Genomic DNA, 25,359 nt, shown 5'->3' with positions numbered 1-25,359 from the left:
ATATCTTGCTTAGCAAAATAGTTAGTAATTACATGGGAAAATAATATTTTTTTAATAGCTAATGTTTAATATGGAAAGTTTTTAGTAATTAATGTAATTACATTCAATTCTCATGGGAGGCGGAGAGTGTAATTGAAACCCCTCAATTACTTCCAATTATTACAATGTAATTACATGGTCAGACAAACATGCCAAATTGTGTAATTACCTCTAATTACACACAAATCTAATTACATTGTGGCTTTCCAAACGTACCCTAAATAAAATATAAGAGATTCCATATTGAATTTCAATAATAATGTCTCAAGTGGTGTAAATATAGTACAAATGTTGTAAGAAGAATCTAGCTCACACAAACAAAGGGTTTGTCTAAAACTAACATTAAGTTATTTTAAGAAAATCAATCGATTAAGTTTTAAAGGAAGAATAATAACAGAAAGGGAAAAGACACACAAGCAATCTAAAGAAGAACAATATGTTAATAATTTCATTCAATGACTTGAATTGGTCAGCACAATAATTACTTCATTTGACCCAAAATAAAAAAGAAAAGCAATCAATGTAAAGTGATTGCTGAGACAAATCTCTTGTACACAAAATGAGGTGACCACCAATTTTGGACTTGTTCCTCGTTTGCCTTTGCCTGAGTGAGGTAAGAATATATAAAAATATGTGTATATATATTGCATATACAGAATTTGCGTGTTTTGTCCTTCTTATGTTCAATTTTTTTGAATAAAAAATGTGTGATTTCTTTGAAAAAATCTTTGAAGCAAGAAAAAATGGCCACAAAGAACCACCTATTTTTTGCTTCTTCCTAATTTTGTTAGAATCTTTTGTTCCAACATAGATGTTTCAGTGTGAAGATCAAACATTCTGTTTAGAGCTCTCATGTTCTCTAGTACCTCGTTTAAGCTCCGACCACTGTCGTCGCTCCCATCGCATCTGAGATGCTCCATTGGACCATGGAGGAGCTTTTTAACAATGCCCATGCTAAGATCATAAACAGCTTGTTTGTCTTTCTTAGAGATGTTTTCACCCAATTTGGACAAACACTTATCTAATTCTGCAGCCCTTATTCTTTCGACATAAGCTCTGAACTTCTTTATGGTGGGAACAGTTTCTCGAGAATCTTTCCAGGCTTCGAATTTGCCTAATTCCTCATCGATGATCACCTGAGCTTCCCTAGCTTTTCGGAGTCTGTCTTCCATGTTGGCTGACACAACTTCTTTTAGGTCGTCCACATCATAAACTCGTGCAGTCTCAAGATCCGAGATAGATGAATCCACATTGCGGGGAACAGAAATATCAACAAACAATCGGTTGCCAACTCCTGGATGAACTGGGGGAAGCATCTGTACTTCTTCTTTTGAGAACAAGATGGTTTCTGATGCAGTACTGGTGAAAATGAGATCAGCTTCAGCTGCACTTGATAGCAGTTCGGAAAAGGGTTTATAGGTAATCTCAACGTTTCGAAACTCTTCTGTGATTGCAGCAACTCTCTCCTCACTCCTGTTGACCACCACCATTTTTTCACACCCTTTTGCTATCAAGTGTTTGATCACAAGTTTCCCCATCTTACCTGCTCCAACCACCAACACTCTTGCATTGGCGAAACAAGGTTCGTGAAGCTTCAATAGAGCTAGCTCCACAGCAGCCGAACTGACAGAGACCGAGCCTGAGGAAATGTTTGTTTCAGTTCTAACGCGTTTCCCAGCAGTGATAGCATGCTTAAACAGCCCACCAATTCCACTACCAAAGCCAGCAACTCCCTGCCCAACTTTTACAACATGCTTAACCTGAGAAAGAATCTGACCCTCGCCTAAAACAAGAGAATCGAGCCCAGAAGCCACCTCAAACAAGTGCTGTGTAGCATCTTTGTTGTACAGCAAAATTCGGTGCTTACAAAGCTCTGAAACTGGAACTCCACTTGTCTGCCAACAGAGAAGAATTATGTCAGTATAAATTACAAACTAAAAAAGAACCAATAGTGTATAAAGTATAAACCATAAAGACAGTAAACCGCACCTTCGACATCCATTCAGTCACTTCTTTAACCCCGCGATGCTGAGATAAAGCCTTAACATATATCTCTATTCGGTTACAGGTACTAAGAACAGCAGCCTCCTCTATATGGTTCAAATCACAGAGTTCACTTATGGCTTGAGGCCACTGAGATTCAGGGATGTTAACTTTCTCGCGTATCTCAACAGGAGCTGTGTGAACATTGAGTCCTACAATCACAAAGCTACTCTTTTCTTTTGTATACCCTGATAGAATAAAGTGGACAAATTGAACAAGTTAGGTTAGGTTACATACTTCACTTGATGAACAACTTTTGGTAACAAGAAAAAGAACCAAAAGTCTAAACTCAAAAAGTATTCTGAACTTGATTCATTTTTTGTTGAAAACAATTAAATTTGCATATATGTCTCTATGCTCCAAAAGAGAATATCACAATTAAAGAATTAACCTTGACACTATTTTTTTTTTGCTGAAAAATCTTAACACTATCTGAAAACTCATGTTACCAGCAAAATAACAGATAAATTTGCCAAAATATAATAAACTAGCAAAAACAATTTACTTTTTTTGATGTTCTTGGGCCAAATTCATATTGAATATAATATTTAATAAATGAAAATTTTCATAATCAAAAAAACAAAAGGAATTTGCTATTCTACATATAAATGTTTTAACAACAAATTTCGAAAGAGATACTCTCAGCCAAGAGAACAATTGACAATTAATTCAGCAAACTAATTAAGCAATTTCGGCAAATCAACGATTAAAAGAAAAAACATATATTTGAATGAAACAAAAAATACAAGCCTACAAATAATCGGGACTCACTCTCAGCCGCGGAGGTCTTGAGTTTCTCGAGAGCCGAAACACCAAGAGTCATGGACTCCATCGCCATACGACTGTTTTGCATCGAATTATCAGAGTCATCAATCATCGAACATCTAAGACCCAAACTTAGAGACGAAGACCGTCTATCGGAGACCAATCTCTTGATCCGCAGAGGAGTGTATCCAAATCGGATCTGAGAAAGAGAAGTCGAGGAGGAATTCGAAGTGGAGAGCTCAGCAACCGCGTTCGGAGAGCGGGTGGGAAAGCCATTGGTGGCGGTGGCGGCCGCCATTGATGAAATCGGAAGCTAAGAAAGGTGTGAAAGTCCAGATCAGAAGGAAAAAAAAGCGCTTGGCCGGCACACGAAGATAGGAATTTATGTATATATATATTTATATAAAGTGGCCTGCGAAATGGTTGACCGAAGAAAAAACACGTTGTTTAGTTGTACCTAATCAATTTTTTTTTTTTTTGAACAATAACCAAAATTATGTTTGGGTTTTTTGCTTATATTTTTTTGGAAATTTATGTAATAACTCATAAAATAATAGGATTTTTTTATTTTTACACTTCAAAATAATTTTGTTTGTATTTTTATGAAATTCTATATAAAAGTTTCTATTGCAACTAGCGCTGCAACTTAAATTGCAACCAAAAATCGTATAGAAATCCCTATTGCAACTAGCGCTGCAACCACTTTAGAAACTTAAACCGTAAATTTAAAAAAAAAAGTTAAAAAAATAGTATATGAAGTAATTCTCCTATAATAATTAATAGACTAATATAAATTGTAACTAAAATTCATATAGTAACCTACATAAAAACTATACGAATAACTACTGTAGCAACTTAAATTATAAATTTGAAAAAAAAAATAAAAAATACGGTTTTGGTTGTTGTGGTAGTTTCTATATGGGTTACTATGTAGATTTCGGTTGCGATTTAGATTACTCTGTTAGTTCATATGGGATTTTTATGTAAAATTTCATAAAAAATGCAAAATTAAAACTATTTTGAAGTGTATTTTTGAAAGGCTAATTAGGATTTTTACCTTTGATGTGTACTAAATTATGTCTCGGAATTTTTTTTGTTGTTAAAAAATTTTCTTAAACTATTGAGATTGTTGAATTTAATGACTTTTGTTTAATTTTATTCAATTTTACTAATTCAGTGATTATTTATATGCTAAATCATGCTCATATATCTACCTAATTACATTTTTTGAACTTTGATATGTATCAAATTATGTCTTTTAAACTTGACATTTTTTATTAAATTAGACAAAAGTCCTTAAATCTAACAATTTTAATATAGGGGATTTCTAACCGCCTTAAAAATTTAGGGAAATGATTTGATACGGAAACAAAAATCATAGAGTAATTTACGGCCAAACTCTTTGTACTTTTAAGTTCAGTAGGATTTAACTCTCATACAGAAAAAATTATGGCTAAAGTCATTAATTTTTACAATCGTTTTGTTCAACACTCATATTATCTACTTTGGTCTATTAAGTGCTAAAGTGGATTGTCACGGTGAACCAATAAAAATTCGCTACACATAACTTTTGTACACTGTAGCAATTTACTTTAGAGCTTAACCGATTAAAGTGAATAAAAGGACTCCTAACCAATACGATTGTGAATATTAAGAATTTTAACTATAATTTTTTTAACATGAAAATTAAATCGTACCAAATATAAAAGTATAGTGAGTTTAGCTTTTTTGAAAACATCAATTTTAAAAAATTAAATTAAAAAGAAAACGTCAATTTAAGGCAAGAGAAAACGTCGATTTTAGTTATAAAAAAATAATAATAAGATAAAACGTCAAGTTTAATTTATTTTTTGAAAGAGAAAAAAAAAAAGAAAACGTTCATTTTTTCACGTAGTTAGTGGCCGCGTGACTTACACGCTCCCGCCGTCAATTTTGTTAAAGTATAATTTCCAATCCAAAATTAAAAGCAAAAACTTCTTTCTAATTTTCATTTTTTTTTTTCTGAATATTTTTATTAGTTAATTGGACGGAGAGGACACATGGGTTGAGATTTTGAGATTATTTAAAACATGTAAAATATTTGAGAAATCTTAAAAGAAGTTTAATATGGGACGTTTTAAATGTAATTTTTAATAGAGAAATTTGAATTTATATGTATGGATTAAGGGATAATTTTTTTCCTAAATTAATACTTTACAACATTGAAAATATATGACCACTTTTCCAAAATTCTAAAAATACCCCTCTCAAAATTTCAAACCCTTTCTCTCTCCTTCCCTCAGACTCTCTTTGCCTCTTCCCCTTCGCCTGAACCCACATCGCACAACCCACTCCAACTGACCACTCCGAATGAGACCTACACCCACTATTCCGACCCTCATCATCACCCTTCGCCCGAACCCACATCGCACAACCCCCCACACAACCCACTCTGACTGACCACCCTGACCGAGACCCACACCCACCATTCCGACCCTCATCACCGTGTCACGGTGGAGACCCACTTCGGCACGGAGGAGACCCAAACGGTGCCCAACAATGTCCAAGGTTTAGATTGCGATTTGGGTAAATCGCAGTTTGGGGAAGACAATGGCCCGATGGGGTCCGATGTATGAGCGAAAAAATATAGTTTTTGGGTCCGACGGGTCCGATGCATGTGCTGTAAATGGGAGTCTGACGGGTCCGATGGGACCCCGATTGGGTCTGACTGGTCCGATGAGTATGAAGAAAGAGAGAAGAAGAGAGGGGACGGGTCCGATGCATCTGCTGTAAATGGGAGTCCGACGGGGACCCCAATTGGGTCCGATGGGGGTCCGATATGGGTATGAAGAAAGAGAGAAGAAGAGAGGGGATAGGGGATAATGTAAATGGGCGTATTTTAAGGATATTGTATAATGTGTCACATCCCACAAATATTACATGTTATGTGTTTAGGAGAAAAATATTAGTAAGCATAAAAAGTCAAATTTCCCTTTTAATTTTATACGTGTTTGAAATAATTTGTTTGAATTTATATTGTAAATTATTCTCAATTTTTTATTTTTTACCGAATATCTTAAAGGGTAAATAGTGGCACAAGTACCTAAAGTTTTAGGTTTGTAAGCGGCATAAACCGAATAAGTTTTTTTAGTGGCATAAGTACTCAATGTTTATAAAACTGTAATTTTCTTCCAGTTTCATCAGTACATACTCTGTTATTGTCTTTAAACAAGACACGTGTAAGACAAAAAATTTAGATTATTTGGTAGGGGTGAGCAAAAAATCCAAAAAATCGACCAAACCGAATACACCGACCGTCCGAACACTGAAAAAACCGACACCGAAAAAACCAAAAATCGAAAAAACCGCTTTCGATTTTAGTGTCAATGGCAAATCGACCGATTAAACCAAAAACCGACCGAACATATATATTATAAATATATATTATTTTTATACATATTTAATATACAATTTTATTAAACTAGTTTTACTTATATCCATTTTTATTTAAAGTCTCAATTATTCATTACTTTATTTTATTATAGTTTGATGCATTTACATATTATACATACACATTCATAAAATAATACAAGTTTTTTAATATAACTCATTACCATATTAGTAGCATAAATAATTTGAACAAATTTAAAAAAGTTTATTTTACATTATTTATTTAACTAAGAAAGTTTTATTCTTAAATTATATGATATTTGATACAATACTCTATTTTTTTTAGTTTTTAAATAATTATAAAAAATTTTAAAACTTATTTTAAAAAAAATGAAGTTCGGTTTGGCCGGTTTAAACCGACCAAACTGTGGATTAAAACAGTCGGTTTTTTTACATTTGTATAATGGTCGGTCGGTTTTCGGATTATAACCATGAAAACCAAAAACCGAATTTCGGATTTTTTTGTGTAAAAAACCGACCAAACCGACCGTTGCTCACCCCTATTATTTGGTCTGGATGAAAAATATGTAGTATTAGTTACTTCCAAATCTTTTTTTAATAAATTTAAAACAGAGCTTGTACTGACGAAAATAGAGAAAAATTACAGTTTTACAAATATTAGGTACTTATGTCACTAAAAAAAATCATTGGGTAAATGCTTACAAACTCAAAACTTTGGGTACTTATACCGCTATTTACCCTATCTTAAATAAATAAGTATAACATACACAACTAAAAAAAAACTAACTAAATCTTTTTCTCCATGCCAAAACAGTAGAGATGCATTGTTACTCTTTTTTGGGTACATTGGAGAAACACTAAAAATTATGTATTTTCTCTCCTACTCACCCATAATTCATTGTATTTTTATTGAGCATTAATACTTTATTTATACAATAATTATATATTATAATTATTTAAAATATTTTCTAAATTTGAGAAATTTTAAATAATTCACAGTACAGTAAGGTCCGAATGGTCTTTTAGATGACTATTTCCATTTTTATTCTTTTTAGGAGGCGTTTGGTTGGGAGGAATAAAAATACAGGAATAGGAATGGGAATAGAAATAGGAATAGGAATGGAATGGAATAAAATTTAAAATGCATAAAAAAAAAATTGATAAAAAATCATGAATTTTTTTTCCTTGTTACATTGGAATGGTGATTCATTTTTTTTTAAAATGGAATAGCCATTCCACCAAAATGGTAGAAAGAGCATTCTATTGGAATGCCATTCCAATACTTTAAAATACAACCAAACAAAGGAATAGAATAAAAATTGTTTCCTTTCCATTCCATTCCATTTCATTACCTCCAACCAAACGCCACCTAGTTTTTTTTAAGAAGAAAGACTTATTCTCTTCTACTCTTTAATGTTCATGAATTATACAATAAATTAAGTATACTAAATTAGGAAAAACATTATAAATTTTAGATAGAAACTAGCTAGGTATAGTTTCTTTCCAGAAAATAAATAAATAAATGTAGCTAATTATAGTACTTTGTCAAACTTTGGTTAAGAAGTCTAATATTTTTTTTTTTTTTTGAGAAAAAAAGTCTCATATTATTTTTTATTGTTGGGCACCTAACCTTGAATCTTATAACATGTCATGTTATATGGCAGTTTTAAAAAATTATGGTCAACCAAATTAAAATGGTAAATTTGACTTTCTTTTTCCATTAAAATTTACTTAACAAATTTCTCTCTTATCTCATCTTTTTTATTATTAAAGTTTAATCCATTTTATTTTTTTTAGAGTAATTTGCATCATAAATATTTAAGTTTAATTCTCAGTTGCAAATAAATAACTAGTAATAATATCTAAATTATAATTTTATTTACACGTGACAATTCTAATTGGTCCAAGTCATTAAACTTTTATTAATTTAAAAAAAATTTATTCAAATATACCAATGAGAAAATGACACGTAGATATAATGGCTTAACATTTAACGGTTAGATACCTACAGAATTTCAAAAATATAACTTAGGTATTATTACCGCAAAAAATTAAACTTAAGTATTTATACCATAAATTACTCAATTTTTTATTGAATACAAGTGGATGAAACAAGAACCAAAATTCAAATAAGCGCATATATATTACTATTTTAGGTGTGCCTCGAAGGAATAATTATATGAAACACTATTTTTATAAAGAAAATTATATTTTTACGTTTAAAGATTTTTTTTTTTACATTTTTACAATTTTTTTTATAAAAACAACACGAAAACAAAAAAAAAATTACATAAAAAAATTAGAAAAATAATATCCAAACAAAAACAAAAAATAACAAGAGTACAACATAAAAAACCATATTTTTTGTATATAAAATCATAAAAATTGTGAAAATATTTAGAATTCCGTACAACCGTATTTTTGTCATTTTTTTTTTGTTGTTTTTGTGTATTTGTGAAATAATTCCAAATTTAAATGAAAGTTATTTAGACACAATAAATATAGGAAAATTCTACATTGCACTTTCTTAAAGAGAAATGCTAAAGGGCACCCATGGTGCTAAGCACCCTTTGCGAGGTGTAATATCGTTATTGGTGCAACTCAATATCGTGTCTCACTTATTTTACTTAAAAAAATATTATAAAAAATTGCTAACTAATTATAAGGCGCTCTTCATCATGGTACTAGGCACTATAGGTGTCATATAGCAATGTTCCTTCCTTAAAAGGAGTGCACCGATTTACTCCCTTAAAAGAAGTGCACTGATGTACCCTTAGTAACTAATTAATGCTAAAATATGTATATTTCAACTTTCAAGGCTTTAATTGTACAAGTAAATTCCATTTAAATTACTTGTTTTCATGATTTTAGTTGTGAGGTTATTATAGTTGAAAATATTTAATTCAATCAAATTTGTGCTATATTGCAGATTTTGTGTATAATTGATAAAAATAAAAATAAAAGTGACAAAGGTGAAAAGCCCAAAGATAAGTAAGCACATTCACACTAACCCAAAACAAAAATACTTAATCAACATTTCTCCCATACCTAAATGCACGAATCTTATTAGTTTGGGATCAAATTAGTATAAATGAAGGGCTTTAAGCAATAAAAGAGACATCAAAATTTTAGAGTAACAAAATTATAGTTCATTTATTTATTTATTATTATTATCATGCTTTGAATTTACTTATTTTAGTGATTAAATTAGTAATATTGATAGGATTAAAGTGTAATTTTTATATTCTCATCTTAACTTTCGATATTAATTCTTTTTATGTGCTTTTATTTCTATAATTGATATATTAATTGTTCTTATTTTTAATTTGCATCCTAAAAATACATGATGCAAATTGATTTCGGAATATATTTTGTCATATTGTATATGCCTAAGGTATTAGACAACTTAGGTTAATCAAGTATTACAAAAAAAGAAAAAGAAAAAATGCATTTATGTATTTACTTACAATATTTACTCACCGTGCATTGTTCTTTAGTATAGAACAATGATTGTATTTCAAATATATACACATCAAGCCAAAAAATTAAAAAGGTCTATAGATTCAGTATATTTACCTATGTCCCTACTTATTGATTATACCTCCATATTTTGGAAACTTTCAACAATGATTTGTGCTTTAGAGAAGAACTTGACTTATCCCAAGAAGTAATATGATGTCTTAACCAACCAATCTAATTTTCACATTCATCCAATTTTACTCATATCTCCATAGAATCATAGCCACTGGAAATGCTTTCGAGAGCTAGCCACCATAAGTGTCACAATTCCAACCTAAACTTGTAAATAATAAAGCCCCAATTGCTCCATCCAAGAATAATATGAAAATAGAGTAACAATTCTTGTAGAGAAAAAATGAAAATAATATGCTCTGTACTATGCTATATATGACAAATGAATTTTATGTATCAACCCATATAAAATGCCTAAACCATTAAGAAGAAATTGAATAATGAATGACTTAAAGCAAAACATGTATGATTGATGATTGGTGAATGTGACAAATGATGACATTTATAACAATGCATGAAGCTAAATATTATGTGGTTGTGTCACTAATCCCACAAGACGAAGAACAAGTATACAGAATGCAACTACAAAAAAGAAAGAAAAAAAAGGGGGAAGATGTTGACCGATGACGACGAACTCTATGACAACTGACATGTTGTACCAATGCAGAATAATCTTTGATTTAACCATGGCCGCTGAAGGGGCCGCCCCGAAAGACTGAGTTCAACCCCAGAAAAACAGTATGACAGGGCAGGTGGGGGCAAATTTTCCATCTCATTCATTCATAATTTCATTGATTTTCTGCCAAGATGGCAGAAAAACACACATGGTCATCGCCACTGACTTTCCTGCACGGCAATGCAAGGACAACGGAAAATTATAAATAATTGACCCCGAGCTGCTGATTGAAATACTGCCCTTGCCACCGACCGACCCAAACAACGTCATTTTCCCAAAAATGTGATGACCTGACTCATGGTATGCAATCCCAGACTCCAACTCTAGACACCCAATGCATGCAGAGAAAAGAAAAATATGGCAAGTACCAGCAGCCTCAAAAAGAAATTGCACGACTTATGGCCAACTTGGCCCACTCAGCAGATTCCTTAATCAAATGATCATCTGATGTCAAACATTCATTTAGAAAGTCTTTGCTGGACAGTGATTGCTGAATCAAGATACCAGCATTACTACCCAGTGTATCGGCTAGATCACCAAGGACCCCAATGGCTGTCTTGGTCACCACGTCGTCCCTGAAAGAAGTAGCAGAAAGCATGAGAAACAATAGTAGTAATGATTATATAAAAGGAAAAGAAATCACTGTTATGAACAAGATGTACACAAATAAAACTGAGCATACATGTCTTTCTCCATAAACAGACTGTCCAAGAACTGCAGGACATGAGGCGCAAAAGGCATCAACAGTTGGATCTTTGCGGATCCTTTGAATCCCTGAAAGATCCCAGAGTATGCCTCCAAAATTCCATTCCTCAAAGTATTGGTGTACTCTATCATGTCATCATCAGCCCCAGAAGTATTGACAGATAGTTCTGCAGCACCCTGAAGCATGGGCATTGAGTAAACCAAGTACTTCTCAAAATTCTCTCCAATTGCCAAAGCAATGTCACCAAAGCATGAAAAGATGGGAGGCTTCACCGAACGGTGCAACTGGTTGCTGGACAAATTCTTCAGGAGTTGAGTCATTATCCCATCACAATAAGGCAATATACCACCTTCTAGAGCTCTGCAAATATCCCCCACCACACCAACCGTAATGGCGCAGACCTGGTAGTCCTCAAAATCTTGCAGACCCATTTCCAAGTATTTATAGAACTCCTGCATGTACTTGGCGAAGTCAGTGCCTGCACAATAAGCAAGAGCTCCAATGGCAAGCATAGCCTCCTCGTGTGCTGTGGCACTTTTACTACCGAATACTCTCAGAAACAGGGTCATCATCTGGTCAGCATGATGCAAAAAATTACTCTTGGTTGGTTCCGATGAACCTAGCTTCTGAATCATGACCTGCAAGCAACCACAGAGAAGACCTTGTAGTTCATTGCGTTTCTCTCTCTCTTCAGATGAATTACACTGTGCAGTAAATGTCTGATCTAGCTCCCGAATAATGACAGGAACCAACTGTAACACTATTGGAGCTGTATCGTCAGTGGAACACCTGACAACTTCGTTTAAAGTCTCATAGGCTGCTGTTCGAAGACGCGACTCTCCAGAATCAGCCCGATGAGTCACATTGAGAAGAGCCTGAATAATATCTTGAAAGAACGGAGTCAACGGGGAGGAAGATTGTTCCACATCCTCATAACCCTGAGCTAAGAAATACAAAGCACCACAAGCTTTCTCAGCAACATTAGGCACATCATTCATGCTCTGAAGAAGGACTGTCATAATCTGTTGGCAATTTGCTTGAGTAATTATTGGTGTCTCCGAGATTGATACATGCATAAACTCAAAAATTCTTCCAAGGGTCCATGCAGTAGTGTCTTTCACATGATTGTTTGGATCATTCATCAGGGCATTAAGCATAAAGGTCAGAGCTACATTAACAAGAGGCATGAGCTTGTCTGGGGATGGGCCTTCTAGAATCGAACCAAATGCATAAGTGGCTGCTTCTCTTTGTCTCCAATCTGGTTTTGCAATGTTCTCCTCAATAAATGGCATTACCAATGGGACTACATCATCACCAACTGTTCGTGCAACCAAACCCAAGCATGTGCCTCCAGCCATTGCAATATTCCAAGCCCCTTCATCCTGATCCTGATCTTCTTCTTGCTTAAGTAAAGTTTCCAACAGCAATGGCACAAGAGCCGGGAGAGCCTGCTTTACAAAATAAAAGCATGGAACATCAGAGTCTCCACTAAACTCCCCTCCGTACTCTTCTAAGATATCTATCTCCTCATCACAAATCGAACTCCAAAACTCAACGGCTTGTAGTGCAACAGGTTCTTCATCTTCCTTGATAGCCTTCGCTGTAATGTTAAAAATATCCTGAATATAAGGAGCCAACCGTTCATAGTAAGTTGAAGATATAGCAACTAAACACTCAAAGGCTGCCTGCCGAATCCTCAATTCAGGAGAGAGAGTGGCCTCACAAACAACTCTCATAATATAATCTCGTTCCATGTCATTAGAAAAATTTGCCTGAGCAAAACCCAAAGCATTATACAATGCTCGAGTAGCAGCAAGTCTGACATCATTGTTACTCTCAGATGCATTCATGCCCTGAACAACAGCTGTTAGTATCTTATTCACTTGAGCTTGCTCTATCACATCAGGAGAGACTTCCTCACAAATGTAGCCAAGAGTTTCCAAAGTTGCCTGCCTCGTGTGAGCCGGAAGCTGGTGAGTATTTGACAACAAAGCTTCTATTAGTTCAGGCCATTGTTTGTGTGGCAACTCAATGCTAGCAACCTTTGCAATGACTTGGGATGCAGTTGACCGAGCCTCAAGGGCGGGAGAGGTGAGAGTCTTTAATAAGCATGCTTTAACATGGGCTTTTACAGTTTGGTCCAACGATAACCATCTTTGTACAAGTTCAAGCTTCCTGTTGTGTTCCTTTGCGTCCAAAGCATTCTTAAGTATCAAACCAGCTAATTTACGACTCTCGGCAGGCTTCTCATCGTTTGCCAACTCCCCAGCAAGTGAAAGCAAAAAGCTTGGAAGATTTTGCTCTTGAAATTGTTTAAGATTTTCTTCTGCATGATTACGTACGCTACTATCCACGGCCTGTGCATTTAAAAGTATTTGTGTGACTTCCATTGCCATTTGAACCTGAAATATGTATTTTTTAAATTACAGCAACTTAGTTGGATTAAACTTTAAAGGATGCACAGATCTTACAGCTAGTGCTATTATCACTATATTCTAACAAGCCATATTATATTGCAATGCACAAATGTAAAAGATCAAACATGTAGCTATATAGTATTAAACATTGGTCATTTTTCAACAGAAAATTATAACCAAGGAAAAAAATGTAAATATAAGATTATCAAGTTACTAAAAACTCAATCAAGTAACCAAAACAGTAACAACATCCATTTTAACTAGATTCCACTTGTATTGCAAGGAATTAAATCATAGACACACGCACACACTGAGATACGAAAGTACAGACTGATGGAAATCTAGACAACTAGAGCTTCATATAGATGGCAAAATTCATGAATTCAGTATAACATAGAATTAGGATAAGAAACAAGGAAAATAAGTTGTATACTAAATTCCTGTTACACAAATGAGTAAGAGTTTAATATAATAAATGATTTCTTGTAAAATCCTTAAAATGTAGACAGTTGTTGATGAGTTAAAAAATCGTCTTTCTTCCTCCAAATCCTAACTCAATAGAAAATCAACCAAGTGATTGGAGCCGTCAATGAATTATAGCAAAGATCATATACTAAATCCTCTTCTAACCAACCAAATAAGATTATAAGAGAAAAAAAAATAGATAATACCCATAATTCATGAGAACAAAAAAAGAATAGAGGCATTTCTTTTTCATTTTCTCTTACTCCCAAATCCTAAATCAATCAAAAAAAAACTCAGTGATTAAACTGTCAAAAAAAATCAATCTTTTTGGCATGAAGTCAAAATTAATGAGAAGCTAAAAAATTATTTTCTCTTTTATCGTCAAACTTATTGTTTTACCATCAAAACAGAACCTAAACTAATAAACTAAAGATCTATGTTGGAAAAAAGAAAACACCATCAATTAATCGTTTCATAAATCATGAGCAAATTTTATCATATGATAAACTGAATAAGTGACTATATCCCATTGCTCCAATAATAAATACTTAAAAAACATCGAAAAAAGTAAAAGGGAACTAGCAACCCTAAAGGTATCACTTTCTCGCGCCCTAATTCCAAAACTAAAAAACTCAAAACGTTCTCCACCATCAATTGTTAAAATCCAAGTGACCATTTTCGAATCAGATTTTCTTATAAATCAAATATCTTTTTTTTTAATACATTTGTAACCATTTTACCGCAATCAAACATACACAACAATGAAAATCAGATACAAAAGCGATCTCGTTAATATTCAAAGTATTCACATATCATGGATCTCAATACACAGATCCATAATCCAATAAGATTCAACTGTTAGATAGCATACTGTAGAAAATACGAAACAAAAAGAAAAACAAAAACCGCTTACTTGGAGCGAGTTGGCTCGGGACAATAGTGAGTGATGAATCCGAGTTAGGCGAACAAACGAAGAAGAAGAAGAATGATTCGTGACTCTGTAAAACCCTAGCAGAGACTCTGGAAAGGGAAACACAAGCAGAAACGCCGATATTGTAATGCTGGGATTTACAGAACAAAGAAAACCCAAAAAAAAAAAGGAAAAAGAAAAAGAAGCAAAAAAAAAATAATGTTTTTATATTTTTCTTCAAGTGAGCACACGCGAGGCGTTTAGCGCGTGAGAGGTGTGTGGTTAAAAGAGAGGATCAAGCGTTTGGAAATTGGCTCTAAGGAATTCGTATATTCGTGTTTTCATAAATATTTTTTTTTTTTTTAGTAAATAGCGGCATAATTATTTAAATTTTTAAATTTTTAAGCCGTATAAATTCAATAATTTTTTTAGTAACATAAGTACCTAATATTTATAAAATCGTAATTTTTTTTTTATTTTTGTTAGTAAAAGCTCCGTTTTAAATTTATTAAAAAAAATTAGAAGTAACTGATACTACATATTTTTCGTCCACACCAAATAATATAAAATTTGGGTCTTATCCTGTTTAAGACAATAACAGAGTCTGCACTGATGAAACTTGAAAAAAATTACAGTTTTATAAATATTAGGTACTTATGTCACTAAAACAAATCATTGAATTTATGCCGCTTACAAAACTAAAACTTTGGATACTTATGCCACTATTTACCTTTCTTTTTACAATAAGTTTGAAAAGGGTGGAAGAAGAAGAGAGAGAATGGATAGTTTTTTTTTTTGAAAGACCAACAAGTTCATTAACAAAGGAATTAGATGAGAATCACAAGAGGACTTTCCTCTCCTTGGCAAAGAGCAACCAATTGGCTAGTAAATCTAACACTTTTAGCTATACCATCCGCGACAGAGTTAAAAATACAATTAATATAACAAAACTTACAAACTGAGAACTTCTTAGATAAGTTAACTACTTCATAGAATAACTTGAAAATCGTCCAATCCGGAGGACCTTTGATAACTGACAAAGCTTGGACTAAAACCTTCGAATCCAATAGAATTAGAATTATCTTCCAATTCATCTCCTTAGCCTAAGTAAGAGACAGGAAGATAGCTCTCCACTCGGCTTCAAGAACCGAAGCATCCACAATCTTCTTTGGATTGGATGCCTACCATCCAGTACTTCTATCGATTCTAATGATAGCTATGCTGACTTCCCCACTGACCCAGGAAGCAATGGTGAATAAAATAAAATTTGCCTCTTCCTCGCAAAGGATCTTCTTGGTACTATCCTCTAGCCTCAAAGAAGGCCCATCAGGGGGTCGTCTCCTGTCACAGTAGAAAACTCAAAAAAAAGCTGATGTTATACTAACCATCGCCCGAGTAGGATCTATAACAGCTCCAAAAGCTAAGAAGGTTCCTTTGATGCCAAATTTCAGAAAAGAGACAACCAGCAAATAAAATGAGATCCTTTCTAGAAGTACCAGGGCTACTTAAGATTAAGTTTTCCATGAAAAGAATCATGGAATTTCTTGGTACTTTCTCAATCACCATAGGAAAACAACTAGTTAACCATAAAGCCTTTGCGAAGCTGCAATCTCTAAAAATGTGAATATTGTTTTCATCATGCATTCCACAAAGATCACATCCCTGGACAAAAGGCAACTTTTTCTTTATCAGGATAGCTTCTTGAAGAGATCTCCAAAGAAATATAGAAACTTTAGGATGAATGTTTCTATCCCAAATCTATTTCCATAAATCTCTCTTTGGGGCAAACCTCCAGCCTTAATCCGCCATATAGGCGTCTTTGACAAAGAATTGGTCATTATATTTGGATTTCTAGAATAATTGATCCCTAAAGGTCTTTGGTAACCTCGGAATAGCCAGAATTCTATCCCCCAACTCAAGACCAAAGATTTGAATGACCATTTCTTTATTGTTGGGTTTTGTGCCCTAAATAAAACCCATTACAATCTGATTAGTTTTCAATTTAAGAGTTTTGAAGTGGTTTATGTTAACATGTATTTTTCATGTTTATGGTTTAATATATATTTAATATATGCACAAAATCAGTTAAGTCCAGAACATATATTTATTCACAATTACAGTATTGTCAGCACAGTGGAATGTGATTGTGATTATATGATTCAAAAGACTAAGTCCATGTTTCATCAGTGTTCTGAATTTACACTGATGTGATAATCAGCGATGAAGTATACTTACACTTGGAGTAAGTGTTATGTTCTTTCCAGGACATTGGTAAAGTATACTAGTTTCGAATGTATGGAGTATACATTGGGAATGAGATATTGAACTTAGTTAAGATATTATAAACTTACCGTTGTATCTTTCCAAGTCAATATTACTAGTTGATCTTAGATTAAAAGAATCTAAATCCTGATATGCTTAGGCTCAATCTCAGGAGTGTTATTCATGTTCTTTGATTTATTAGTTAAGCCTACTTTTGGGTCAAGGTGCTACGTATATTTTGGGAACATGATAGTATGACTGAGTGGGAGCGCTGAACATAAATATGGAATCTATAGCTTCTACTAGTGTATAGAAGTCAAGTGATGATTCCCTTTGAGCTTAGCTAAATAGAAGTAAATGGATGAGCTCTTGTTTCAGTGACTATTTCTTAGATAACTAAAACATCATTTACAGGTAGCTAAGTGTTTTAAGGGGCCAAATACATTGAGGGGTGAAAACGGTAAATTTATCCCATCTCGATGTAAATCATCTATATAGAGGATCTTTGATCACATTAAGATTATAACAAGGTTAAATGAGATAGCATATCTATATCGTGGAACATATAGAATGCTCTATATAAGTCTGAGAGTGCAATTCCAAATTCTAAGAGTGGATTCAACAAGGAATTAATAAGTTAGGGAGTTTACTTGGTAAATTCGGTTCGACTTATTGGGAGCTCCGCAATATAGATCCATGGTCCCCATTCTAGTTGAGACCATACTGTTTGTAAGACTCAATAATTGATTTATGTTTAATCAATTATAATTCTAAAAGTTAGACTATGTCTAATTTGTGAATTTTCACTAAGCAGGGGTGAAATTGTAAAGAAAAGAGATTCTAGGTATATTTATTCATTAAGAGACTCTATATGTCTAATTAATAATTATGTTAAATGACAATATTATTTAATAATCTATTTTAGTTATTAAATAATTAGTTTTGGCATTTAAATGGTTAGAATTGGAAAATTGGCATTTTTGGGAAAATAGAAATAAAATTGTGAAAACTGCAAAATCCAACTGAGGCCCAATAACACCCATGGCCGGCCACTTGTATGTGCATCTTCCAATTATTATTTTCAATTTTTTAATGCCAAATAATTACTAACCTAAACCTAGCAGTTATCTATAAATGGAAAGTGGTGGCTCACACCAAATAAAGCAGTTAAGCAATTGTTCAGTAATTCAGGAAACTGCTTCTTTCAGGAATTTGAGCTTCCCTTTTCTCTATATAAAGCCGCCCATCTCTTCTTCTTATTGGATAAGAAACATACAAGCAAGTAGGGGTGTTCGCGGTGCGGGTGGTGCAGTTTTTGACTATTTTTTCAAACCAACCCGCACATGCGGTTTTTTAAATTTCCCAAACCGCACCCGCACCGCGAAATTAAAAACCCGCAAAAACCGCACCGCAAAAAATAGTGCGGTGCGGTTTTTGTGGTTTATGCAGTTCAGACTATCACTAAATAATTAAACTATCACAAATACAACAAACTTTGAGCAAAACTTGTCAAAATACCATAAGGCTTGAAAATAAATATTAAAAAAAATTAAGTGTCAACAATACAATAATTAGTAGACTTTAAGTTTTTTTTTTGAAAGAATAGTAGACTTTAAGTTGAATATTCACATATTGGACCTAAATAAATATAAAAATTGGTATTTTTATAATATGCGGTGCGGTGCGGTTTGAACCGCATATTAACAATTCAAAACCGCAAACCTCACTGCACCGCGCGGTTTAGGAAAAATTCAAACCGCAACCGCACCGCAAAGAATTTCAAACCGCATTTTTTTGCGGTGTGGTGCGGTGTGGGCAGTTTGAGCGGTTTGGGCGGTTTGATGAACACCCCTACAAGCAAGACACAATTTTGAAATCTTAGTGAGAGAGTAGTGCCCACACACAGCAAACGGTACCTCAATCATAGATTGGAAGACTGTGAAGGATCCAAATCCAAGAGAAGGACATCGGACTCAGATCTTGATTATACTCTGCAACAGAAAGGAATCAAGGGTTAGAGATCTGAGTGGAAGGAGACATATTATTCCGCTGCACCCAATGTAAGGTTTCTCATACTTTATATGTGTTTATTTATTGTTTTAGAAGTTCATATTTAGGTTGTTAATCAACATACTTGTGAGTAGATCTAAGATCCTGGTAAAATAATTCTAACATTTATTCCATTCATTACCGGTGGAGATGTCAGCGGAGACGTCAGCCAGGTTCTTAATAGTGAAGCCCTTATTCTTGAGTTCAACCATTGTCTCCTTGAAAGTCTGAAGATCCATCTAGGGAATCCACAGTTGATTCCGAAAAATCAATAGATTTTCCACTTGCTACGATGGAGATTGATCCTTTAGCAAGGATATCCCTCACTTCCAGAATGCATTTCAACTGATATGAATTATTGCTTTTCTGCTCTAATCTTTAAAAGCTTTCGTGATGGAAATACTTACTCAACAGACATATGACACACGAATTTTCTTCCCTGTTAACTAGACTCCAAGCAAGCTTAGCAAGTAGGGCTCTATTCATATCCTCAAATCGTCTAATACCCAAACCCCCTGACTCTTTGGGTTGACAAATCTGATCCCAAGCTTTAAGAGCCAAAAATATGTCCTTATCAACCGTACCTAGCCACCAGTATTTTCTCAACAAGGCATCTAGTTCCCGGCAGGTTGATATGGGAATTTTGTTGGTGGACATAGCGTAAACAAGCATTGAGGACGCTACTGACTTAATTAGCGCGGGTCTTCCTGCTTAGGAGAGAAGTTTCATCTTCCAACCTTCCAATCTATGTAACATTCTTGTCTTTAACCTGATATAATCATCTCTTTTTTTCCTCTTGAAAATGAAAGGGTTTCCCATGTGTCTCTCTTCACCATAAACCGGAGCAAAGTGTAGGTTTTGCTGAATTGGTTTTTTCTTACTAGTACTTAAATCTTTGGAGAAAAGGACACTAGATTTGGAACACTACAAGTCTGGCCAGACCAATTTTCATACACCGATAGATATTCTGTCAGAGTTTTAGCTTCATTCACATTGGCACCGATGGAACCACCTCACCTTTTGATTAATGGAAGAAATAAGGGTGAGGTGGTTCCATCCAGAGGTTTGAGACACTGTGATCCTTTATCACCTTACTTATTCCTATTTAGTGTTGAGGCATTCTCGAGGTTAATTCAAAAGGCTAAAGGAGATGGAAAAATAATGGACTGAAGTTTGGTAGAAGCACAATTTTAGTGACACTTTTTCTTCGCCAACAATAGTTTTATTTTTATGAACGATAAGGAGGAAGAGTGTAGGGTGTTCAAGGGGATCCTTGATACTTATTTGAAAGCCTCGGGACAACTTATTAATCTCAAGAAGTTTAATCCTAGTTGTGGTAAGTGCATTCCTCGGGATGAAATGATGAATTTGGCTAAGTTGCTTGAGGTTAATCTGGTGGAATCCCATGGTAAATATATGGGGCTGCCTTCTTTTGTTGGAAGGAATAAGAAAGATTTGTTTGCTAGCATCAAAGATAATGTGTGGAAAATATTAAAGGGGTAGAAGAGATCTTTGTTCTCAGCAGCATGGAAGGAGTTTATCTAATTCACGTTGTCCTAACCTATGTAATGAGCTGTTTAAAACTTCCCAAAAAAACTATCAAAAGTATCCAGTATGGCTAGCCATTTCTGGTGGGGATCAACAAAAAAAGAAGAGCAAAATACATTGGTGTGAGTGGGTTGTGCTTTGCGAACCAATGTAGAAAGGTGTTTTGGGATTCAGAGATTTGCATCTGATTAATAAATTAATGCTGGTAAAACAATGTTGACACTTTTTGAAGAACCCAAATTCATTGTGTGCTAAGGTCCTCAATGTAACGTCCCCGCTTCAAGCCTCCATTGGGTCCTTACACCCACGGACTGAATGGCTCTTATACACGAGTACGTCACTTTGGCTGCTTCATGGACTGACGACTGGCCCTACAGACCAACACGAGTGTTTCCAGCGTGCTTTGTCCTCACTCGCACGCTTCCTGGGAAAACTTCCCAGGAGGTCACCCATCCTTAAATTACTCCAGGCCAAGCACGCTTAACTGTGGAGTTCTTTCGTGATGGGCTACCGAAAAACAAGATGCACCTTGTTGACATAGGTAGTACCAATCAATCCATTTAAGCCCTCTTCAACTGTGTAGTCCCATACCTACACGGTCTCGAATCATCCCACTTGACCTTCCCAGGGCGGTGTGGGATTGCACGGCTACCGGTATTTCCCCTTACGGATCACAGGACTACTGACTGTCACAATCACCCCCCCTTATAGGGTCCGACGTCCTCGTCGACCACACTTCCGGCTGGGTCAAGGCTCTGATACCATTTGTAACGTCCCCGCTTCAAGCCTCCATTGGGTCCTTACACCCACGGACTGAATGGCTCTTATACACGAGTACGTCACTTTGGCTGCTTCATGGACTGACGACTGGCCCTACGGACCAACACGAGTGTTTCCGGCGTGCTTTGTCCTCACTCGCACGCTTCCCGGGAAAACTTCCCGGGGAGGTCACCCATCCTTAAATTACTCCAGGCCAAGCACGCTTAACTGTGGAGTTCTTTCGTGATGGGCTACCGAAAAACAAGATGCACCTTGTTGACATAGGTAGTACCAATCAATCCATTTAAGCCCTCTTCAACTGTGTAGTCCCATACCTACACAGTCTCAGAATCATCCCACTTGACCTTCCCCAGGCGGTGTGGGATTGCACAGCTTACCCGGTATTTCCCCTTACGGATCACAGGACTACTGACTGTCACAATAAAAAATAAGGTGACACCACACCACACCCCGGCACGATCGGACGGCGGCGGCGCGCGTGTGGTGGTCCGGTGTGTGAGTCCTCACCCATGCGCACAAAACTGGGTATATTATTATTATTATTATTATTATTATTATCATTATTATTATTATTATTATTATTATTATTATTATTATTATTATTATTATTATTATTATTATTATTATTAACAGTATGTATATGTGTTACGTATTCACGAACCGAACCGAACCTAACGCCTATTTTGGTGGAATGGGAATCGCTCCACTTCGGTTCAATGCGATATTTTGCTTGGGTTTAAACACGATAGAAATTAGGTTTTAAACTCTATTTTCGTTCACCCAAAACAGAGAACCAACGAGAGAGAGAGAGAGCACGTATACGGCGTATACGATACCGAAAATTTTTGTTTCTTCAAGCGGAGTGAAACCTGGGTGAACGTGGGGGTTTGGGATCACTTATATACGACCTAAGGAAGCTTTTTAACGTGGTATAAGGGGCGGAAGTCGTCGTTTTGAGATTCGCCATTTTTGAAGCTTCAAAGGTGCGGCTTAGTTACGGACTCGAATTCGAACGTGTTTAAGCTTGTTCTTGGGTCAAGGGAGGTTATATTTGAGTGCATGGGACCCTAAGGATTGTTTTTGACGTAAGAAAACGAAGCTTTAACGTCCAAAACGGAAATCCAAAATTTTGACTCCATTAAAGGCGGTACACCGCCAACGAAGAAGACAACCCCAATCTACCCTCTCGGACCACTTTTCTTGATCGTTTTGAGGTCCTGAGCATTGTGGAGAGCTTCCCCAATCGAAAGGACGCTTCAAGAGCCATCGGAGACAAAGTTACACTTTACCGGCGACGAAACCGACGAGAACTCCGGCGACACTCCGTTCAGGGGTTTCTGGAGGTTATTTTTCGATTTTCTTTCAGTTCTTGACTTGTGCTAGGTGTTCTTAGGCCTACTATGAAGTTTGATAATTTTCTTGCAATTATTTGATTTATTATGAATTATTTGGTTTGTTTATTAAATTAAATATGAAAAATACTTAGATTACTCAGAAAAATCTAAATATATTTTATATGATTAGTTATGAGATATAAACTATTGCAAAATTGGTAGATTCGAATTTCGGTTAATTTTGTATTTTTCATGAATTATTTGTGTTATTTATTAAATTAATTATGAAAAATACTTAGGGTGCTCAGAAAAATCTAGATTTATTTTATATGATGGACTATGATATATAAACGGTTATAAAATTGGTAGATTGAATTTTCAGGTGATTATGTATTTTTCATGAATTATTGATGTTATTTCTTATTTTAATTATGAAAAATACCTAGGTTGCTTAGAAAATTCAAAGAAAATTATTTATGACCTATTACAGATTATAAAGTGTATTAGAAGAGTTAGATTCGGTTTTTAATCAATTTTGGTATTTTTCATGAATTTACTTAATTAATGCTTAAGTTAATTATGAAAAATAGATAAGTGTTGTTAAAATAGTAAAATGTATTTTTGTAATACCATTTACTGCCTATGTTATCAAATGAAATAGGTTTTATTATTTATTGGTTGCTGTAGGTATTTATTATAATTATTGGTGATTAATTAACTAATTGTTTGGACTTTAATAAGAATAAATAGTATTTTAGTAAATTTTACGTAAAAATGTGTTGTATGAATTCATGTTTTACGTTAAGAATGTTTGTTTGAGTCCATGCAATATGTTTGGGTGAATCAAAATAATAAATGCTTATGTATGGTGTGTCGTACGAAGTGAAATGGACCTATGTGTTACGTATTTTTACGTAAGTTTACGTATGAGTTTAGAGATTCATACTTGAATGTATTTTGAGTGTATTGTTGTGTTAATGAATGTCTAGGATCTTGTTCTCAACAAGGAAATTCGTTGAGGTGCTCGAGGTAGAAGTGTGGTCTTAAGAATCGAGGTAAGAAGAGTGGACATCCGTACACGGGGTGTATGTTATGCATACAACTTGGGTTGGTTGTTATTTAATTTGATAGTGTTGTGATTTCCTTATATTTTTGTGAGCATCATTAGCATGAGAATAATATTAGTGGTCTTCTGCTTGTGTGAGCATAACAACTGCGAGGTTATAACATTATCATGGGTGAGTACAACTTATGGTAATTAATTGCCCTGTTGGATGCCAAGTGTGAGAATAACACAAGGCAGGGTAGGTTACCTCATGTCTGATCAACATGAGAGAATAGTTGATTATCGTATGTGAGTATAATGTGCGGTATGAGACTTGATGTGTGCATGTGAGAACAACATGCGTTGTGGATATATTTATGGAATGTGAATTACTGTTGATTAATATTAAAGAGTAATTTATGTCAAGTAACTAGTTAGGAGGGTTATGTCCTACATAGCTCTTCTTACTGGGCGTTAGCTCACGGGTACTCTGTGTGCAGGTAAGGGTAAGGCCAAGCAGTGAGATTGAAGAGCTCGAGGCGTGGACTGCATGTTGTGGCACGGTATTTTGCTTTTAATGTTTTTAACTGCTAAACATTTTGGAACTATTATTTTGACTTAACTAGTTCTTATTTAAGTTTACAGTACTAAAAGTATTTTGTTTTAAACAATGAGATCTCATGCTTGGATATTTTTCATTAAAGCAGTATTTGATTGTCTTTATCTTATTAAATTGTTTTATACGGACTATCCTATGTGACATCTCGGGAAATCGGGGTGTTACAATATGGTATCAGAGCAATACGGTCCTAAAGATTGTGGTTAGCCCTAACATGTAAAGTTCAGCGCCATGAGACGAGCTCGACTCACTGTACTGTAAGTGGTTATTACTTATAATTAAGTTGCCTTGAATTTCTGCATGCGAGAGGGTAACATTATTTTCATGTAAAATTGATGATCAAAATGATCTTGATGTGTATTGGTTTGTGTGGTTCAGGAGTTTAGAAATGCCTCCTAGAAGGTCAGTTAGAGTGGGACGAGGTCGAGGTCGAGGTCGAGGCCAAGGCCAAGGCCAAGATGATGGAGGGATCAATGAACCACCTCAAGCACCACAGGGATGGGAAGAGCGCATTGCCGCACTGGAAGGAATCATTCATAGGCAGGATGAAGAACTTCGTCAGCTGAGACGTCAACAGGAGCCGCCAGTCCAAATAAGGCAGGATGCAGAAAATAGAGACCCACCAGCTGCAGTGGTATATCCTGCTATAGAGGCTAGACATGAGTTGTTAGCAGAGAGATTTCGGAAACAACACCCACCTGAGTTTGAGGGAGGCATAGACCCGGTAGTGGCTGAGGAGTGGATAAGTCGCATAGAAAGCATTTTGCAGATGCTAAGGGT

The 25,359-nt window shown here is 34.9% G+C and overlaps 2 protein-coding genes across 2 annotated transcripts; both read right to left on the bottom strand.

The window, feature by feature from the left end:
- Positions 1-461: 461 nt before the first annotated feature.
- Positions 462-3,258, bottom strand: LOC115719658 (glutamyl-tRNA reductase 1, chloroplastic). The gene is made up of 3 exons (XM_030648778.2): positions 2,854-3,258; positions 2,029-2,270; positions 462-1,934 (listed from the first exon to the last, which is right to left on the bottom strand). Exons 1-3 carry the CDS (start codon positions 3,143-3,145, stop codon positions 801-803), a joined length of 1,668 nt encoding a protein of 555 aa, XP_030504638.1. The 5' UTR covers positions 3,146-3,258; the 3' UTR covers positions 462-800.
- Positions 3,259-10,209: 6,951 nt separating this feature from the next.
- LOC115721266 (importin subunit beta-1) lies at positions 10,210-15,270 on the bottom strand. Its single transcript, XM_030650530.2, has 3 exons — positions 14,946-15,270; positions 11,127-13,552; positions 10,210-11,019 (listed from the first exon to the last, which is right to left on the bottom strand). The coding sequence occupies exons 2-3, from the start codon at positions 13,544-13,546 to the stop codon at positions 10,821-10,823; spliced, it is 2,619 nt and encodes an 872-aa protein (XP_030506390.1). The 5' UTR covers positions 13,547-13,552; positions 14,946-15,270; the 3' UTR covers positions 10,210-10,820.
- Positions 15,271-25,359: the final 10,089 nt, after the last annotated feature.

Source organism: Cannabis sativa, chromosome 2, assembly GCF_029168945.1.
Source record: "Cannabis sativa cultivar Pink pepper isolate KNU-18-1 chromosome 2, ASM2916894v1, whole genome shotgun sequence".
NCBI classification, from domain to species: Eukaryota; Viridiplantae; Streptophyta; class Magnoliopsida; order Rosales; family Cannabaceae; genus Cannabis; species Cannabis sativa.
The sequence above is the reverse complement of the archived record's forward strand: the minus strand, read 5'-3'. Positions and strand labels throughout refer to the sequence as shown.

Coding starts and splice junctions, on each gene's coding strand:
- LOC115719658 (XM_030648778.2), bottom strand. CDS start 3,145: ATGGCGGCCGCCACCGCCACCAATGGCTTTCCCACCCGCTCTCCGAAC. Junction 2,271..2,853: donor CAAGACCTCCGCGGCTGAGA/GTGAGTCCCGAT, acceptor TTATTCTATCAG/GGTATACAAAAGAAAAGAGT. Junction 1,935..2,028: donor TGACTGAATGGATGTCGAAG/GTGCGGTTTACT, acceptor CTCTGTTGGCAG/ACAAGTGGAGTTCCAGTTTC.
- LOC115721266 (XM_030650530.2), bottom strand. CDS start 13,546: ATGGCAATGGAAGTCACACAAATACTTTTAAATGCACAGGCCGTGGAT. Junction 11,020..11,126: donor CTGTTTATGGAGAAAGACAT/GTATGCTCAGTT, acceptor TACTTCTTTCAG/GGACGACGTGGTGACCAAGA.